Genomic DNA, 5,527 nt, shown 5'->3' with positions numbered 1-5,527 from the left:
CGCTCGTGCTACCTCCCGCTCGTGCTACCTCCCGCCCACGCATGCCCAGGGAAAGACCAGAAAGACTGAACTGCTCAGCGGCTTTTTCGGCTTTTTCTTGTAGGCCCGAGGACCCATCTCCTTGGGTACGCAGGGTGGAAGGAGAAAACCGACTCTGTTCTTCGACTTACGCACGCGTGTGGTCCTTGAGTCCCCCAAGGTAAATATTTAATTTTGTTTTAAAAGAAGAAAAGCCGTAATACCACAGAGGGAGGGGCCGCTGAATAGGCAAGGTCTTTGTTGTGTTTCTTGAATACTTTTGTTTATTCGGCGGTTTAAAAAGTTGTTTGTCGTTTTGGTTTTGTTTAGTTAAGTTTAGTTTGTAGGTTTTGATGGCCAGGAACTCCCTTTGTATACCAGGATGAGTTCGATCTAGCCCATAGAGATCCTCCTGCCTCTGCCTCCAGAGGGCTGAGATTAAAGGCATGAGCTGCCACGACAAGGGAGAAGCAGTCCAAAATGCCAGTGGCTAGGCCAATAGTAAAAATATGGGAGCACACAAAGGCCCCTGATATTAGCTTTGGGGATCTTCAGCAAGGTAGTCAGACATGGTGCATACTTCCCTTGTAATGACTCAGCAAGATGTTGGCTTGGGTTTGAAAACTGGAGACTCATATCAGTGGAGGGGGGAATTCTAAATCTTACTAGTTGTGTGTAGAGCTTGAGAGCTGGATTCCAGCACAGTTAGATCTAAGAGTCCCATTCCTGCTTCCGGCACATGGTGGACAGCAGAGCAGAATTCCCAAAAGGTGAACGTGCCTGAGTGTAGAAACGGGAGTCTGTTTACTACTTAGTTTCAAGATATTTTTGCATTTATGTGTGTGTGTTTATGTTTATGTGTTGGTATGTGAATGTGGGGATGACAGGACAACTTTTAGGTATCAGTCTTTTTTTTCCCACCATGTAGGTTCCAAGGATCAAATTTGGGTTATTAGGCTTATCCACTGAGCCATCTCACAGGCCTGCCTCTTCTCAATATATAAAGGAGAGGGTTATAGTGGCTCAGCTTCCAGCTAGAATCTTAGGGACACATTTTGCAGGTTCAGGCTTGAGAATCCAGGGTTAGCATGCTCAGGGTTAGATACCACCTAATTTTATTCAGGGAGGGTCTCAGAGAAATTAATATTTGATTTAATTGGAGAGCACCCATTCAGCATTAATAGGAGAACTGGTTCCTAACAAGAATTAATTTGGTATAGGTGTGAAGAGGCCTTTCTGCCGCATAAATCCTTATGCCTACCTGTGAGTCATTCAAGGTGTGGGTATGATAACGTTGGTCTCATTATCTTGTCTAAAGCAAGTAAGGAAGGTGAATGGACGACCTCAGTTTAACAGGTAGAGAATTCCCAGTTAGTTCCAGGAGCCAAGGAAAGGAGTTTGACAACTGTAGGATCCACTCACCACATAATAAGATAGCACACATTCTTTTTTTTTCCTGGTTAATCAATCAGCCTTGGGAGGCTACACAGCAAGCTAATGAGACTACAGGCCTGCTAAGAAATATTTGAGAGTGTCTCAGAAACGTGAGAGCCTTTAGTTTGAGCAGATAAGCAGTAAGTAAAGACAAAGAGAAGATTAGGGGAGGACTTAGATAAGTATCTATCTAATAAGAAAGTCAAATCCACAGTCTTTTCCCTCACTATATTAGGAAAACTCCAAGTAGAACTCACAAGATATATTGCCCTCTTACATCTATCCCTGGAGAGTCAGAACAGTGAAGGCTGGAGGAGTCAGATGGGCTGAGGAGTGAGCTTATACTTTGCCTGAATGAGAGCTAAAAAAAACTCATGACCACCTAATAGTAGGGTCTCATAGAGGGTACAGATACCTGTATGTAGCTCCTGTTACCTCTTGTCACATGGTTCTGAGGGAGGTAAAAATAATAATCTGATTTTAAAGGCGTCCGGACAGTAGGGGAGATTTCTAGGTACTAATGAGGAATTCAAGGTACTCATACCCCATATTGCAAGTGCTCCCATAGAGTCCCTCATGTCATCCCCACAAGGTCTCATATAGAAGTCCCCATATTTTTTCCCTAAGACTAACAGAAAAATGGGGGTCTTAGTCTGAGGAATCAGTAAGGAGAAGAATCCAGGCCTTCTTAAGACTCAAATTGAAGACCTGGAGAGAAGATTGTGAGGGAAACCACACGGGATCGGGCCTTATCCTACTTGCTACAGCTTTGGGCCTGTGGGAAATAGGATAAAAATATGGCTACCCAGAGGCACCCTCACACCTTTTGTTGGGTGTCAGTGAGGTTTAAATATAGAGAGGGGAGCCAGCCCTAGGCACTTCAGGATCAATGTATAAACAGTAGGTGAGGACTGAAGGTATTTACTGAAGGTATTTATTCCTCAATCCCAGTATAAGGAAACAATAGCATGGGGCTGTCTTGTTGGCGCTGGGCCCTTAGAGCCTCAGAGTACAGTTTGTCAGCTGAGATGTCTCTCATTTCTTTGTATCCAGTTGAAGTGAATGAGATCCTGTGTGTGAAGGTACAGGAGGAAGGAGGGTTCTTGATCCTAGGTGGAGACAAACTGATAATTCTTTGTTAGAAATAAGGGGCCTGGAAATAAGAGATCCCCTAAGGAGCTGTTAGCAATACCTTTTTATAGGAGCAGTGGGAGGAAAACCTTCCTGCATTTTATTTTCATGGCTACTGGGGCCAAGGGTTGAGCTTTTAGCTGCTGAGCAGCACAGAAAAGAGGTTCTGGAACCTGCCAAAAGTACCATAGTGAACTGAGAGGACCCTAACAGCCATTGCTGTTACAAAGCCAGCTCTATGGGATCCTGGCTGGCTGCATCCTGGACACATTATAACTTCATTCATTGTTTTCTTAAGCTATGACAAACCACGTGTATTCCTAGATTAGTGATAGTGTGTTGGTACAGGAACCTGTAGCATATAGGCAGGTTGTTAAAAGCCACACTGCTATGACCCTTCTAAAAGTACTTACAGGATCTCATTATCCTTCTTTCAGGTCCCCAAAATACTTGATTTCCAAGCCATACTCCTGTCTGCTGTCTCTTGCCACAGCAGTCATGCCCAGGGGACAAAAGAGTAAGGCTCGTGCTCGGGAGAAGCGCCGCCGGGTCAAAGACGAGGCCCAGGGGCTCACGGATGCTCAAGCCAAGGCAGGAGAGAAAGGAGAGTCACCCTCCTGCTCTGATCATGATTCTGGAGATGCTGTTGCAAGCACCTCTACTGCTGGCTTCCCACAGAAGTCTAAATTTCAGGGTGAGGCAGTCACCACCACTGCTAGTAAACGTGGTGCCTACAGAAGATCTCGTAAAATTACTAAAGGTCCAAGGGAGGAGAGTACCAGCTGCTCTAGGGTGCCACGCTTTAATGAGAACCCACAGAATGATCTTCTAACAAGGAAGACAGGGATCCTGATGCAGTACCTGCTTTGCAAGTACAAAATGAAACAGACAGCGAATAAGGGAGAAATGCTGAAAGTTATCAACAGGAGGTTCAGGGAGCAGTTACCTGAGATCCTCAAGAAAGCCTCTGAGCGCATTCAGCTAGTTTTTGGTCTTGAGGTGAAGGAAATTAAGCCCAGAGGTGGCCACTACACCCTTGTTAGCAAGTTAGATCCCAGCGTTGATGGTACCCTGACCACTAGCCTCCCATTCCCCCAGAATGGGCTTTTGATGCCTCTGCTGGGTGTGATCTTCTTAAATGGCAACCGTGCCTCTGAGGCAGAGATATGGCAATTCCTTAATATTTTGGGAATTTATGATGGGAAGGTACACATAATCTTTGGGGAGCCCCGAAAGCTCATCACCAAAGATTTGGTTAAGGAGAAGTACCTGGTATACCAAAAGGAGGCCAACAGTAATCCTCCATCCTTTGAGTTCCTTTGGGGTCCCCGAGCCCATGCTGAAACTACCAAGATGAAGGTCCTGGAGTTTTTAGCCAAGGTCAATGAGACAGTTCCTCAGGCCTTCCCAAGTCATTATGAGGAGGCTTTGAAAGATCAGGAAGAGAGAGCCCAAGCTGAAGCTGATAAGGCAGAGTCTAAAGTCACACTTGTTGACTCCTCTTGCAAAGATAAGGCAGAGTCTAAAGTCACACCTGCCAAGTCCTCTCGCAAAGATAAGGCAGAGTCTAAAGTCACACCTGCCAAGTCCTCTCGCAAAGATTAGGCAGAGTCTAAAGTCACACCTGCCAAGTCCTCTTGCTCCTAATGAGAGTAGAGGCAGATAGACCGATAGGTTTGGAACAGGGTTTTCCACCTTAAAAGTAACAAGAGGCTGATAGTTCATAATACACATCTTATTGTGCTTTAGTTATACCTTAGTATTTTTTAAGTGTTTCTCCTTTCTTAGAATCCTTATATAGGTTCAGAACTCATAGGTATAAATTACCTGTCATATTTTTTGTTGCTGTAAGATTTTAAGTATAAGAATTTTCGGAGTGAGTGTGAGTGTGGGGTGGGGTGGTGGGAAAAAAAAAGAATTTTGGTGTTCTGTATTAGATTGTAAAAATCCTCGTATCTTTAAGTTGATGAGCAAGCAACCATTACATTGTAATGGAGTTTTTCTTTGAAACATGTAAGAGTGGAATTTGTTGCTTAAAATAGAGGAAAACAAAGCAAAATGTGTAAACTACCATTTTCCCTTTATTCACTTTTGTTATTTCACTTTTTGGTAAAGTTTGAAGAAATGTACTCAGTTGTTGTTATCTGAATAAAATTGCAAAAAGAAAAAGAGATTTTATTCTTTACTCAATAGATCCTAGGTTTTCATTAACTGGTTATCTGCTCTTGGAAGACTCTGCTAGTGGTGACAATTTAAAGACCCTTTCTCCTATCCATAGGTTTTAAAGTCTTAGGAGGAGTTATTATATAAAATGGTGTGGTACACTCACATAGAACGAAGTCAGGACCATGACAAGGAAGGTCTACATGAGAGTTGGTTAAATGTAAATTCCCAAGGTAAGGTACTTAGGGGTTTGGGACATTATAAGTTATTTGTTTGTAGGTCATTTTATTTATTTATTCTGATTTTTCTTTATTCTCATATAATACCTCCTGACTGCAGACTCCGCTTCATCCCTTCCTTCCAGCCCCCTCTCACCTTCCTGCTGTCTCATATCCACTGCTCCTTCATTTCACTTTAGAAAAGAGCAGTCCTTCCAGAGATATAAACCCAATAAGGCACATCACAACCTAGATGGTAAAAGACTAGGCACAAACCCTTTTAACAAGGCTGGACAAGGCAAACTCGGTAGGAGATAAAAGGTCTTACCAGCAAGCAAAAAGAGTCAGAGACACCCCATCTCCAAGCTAAACATAGGGCCTAGCACAGACTCATGCAAACTCCGAGGTTGCCCCTTCAGTCTCTGAGGCCCTGTGAGCCCTACTTAGCTGGTTCTATGGACCGTGTTTTCTTGGTATCCTTGACCCCCTGGCTCCTACAATCCTTCCTCTTCTTCCTCTGGGTTCCTCAGCCCCCACCTAATTGTTTGGTTGTAGATCTTTGC

The 5,527-nt window shown here is 43.8% G+C and overlaps 1 protein-coding gene across 1 annotated transcript in view; it reads left to right on the top strand.

The window, feature by feature from the left end:
- Positions 1 to 4,737, top strand: part of LOC116093466 (melanoma-associated antigen B4-like) — a 5,229-nt gene extending 492 nt beyond the window's left edge. The window contains exons 2-3 of the mRNA XM_031374908.1: positions 104 to 199; positions 3,021 to 4,737. Coding sequence (XP_031230768.1) covers positions 3,082 to 4,188 — 1,107 coding nt within the window. The 5' untranslated portion in view covers positions 104 to 199; positions 3,021 to 3,081 and the 3' untranslated portion in view covers positions 4,189 to 4,737. The remainder of the gene's footprint in view (positions 1 to 103; positions 200 to 3,020) is intronic.
- The last annotated feature ends 790 nt before the right edge of the window (positions 4,738 to 5,527 follow it).

The sequence above is a fragment of the Mastomys coucha genome, chromosome X (assembly GCF_008632895.1).
Source record: "Mastomys coucha isolate ucsf_1 chromosome X, UCSF_Mcou_1, whole genome shotgun sequence".
Lineage (NCBI taxonomy): Eukaryota > Metazoa > Chordata > Mammalia > Rodentia > Muridae > Mastomys > Mastomys coucha.
Note: the sequence above shows the minus strand (reverse complement) of the source record. Positions and strands in the feature narration are given on the sequence as shown.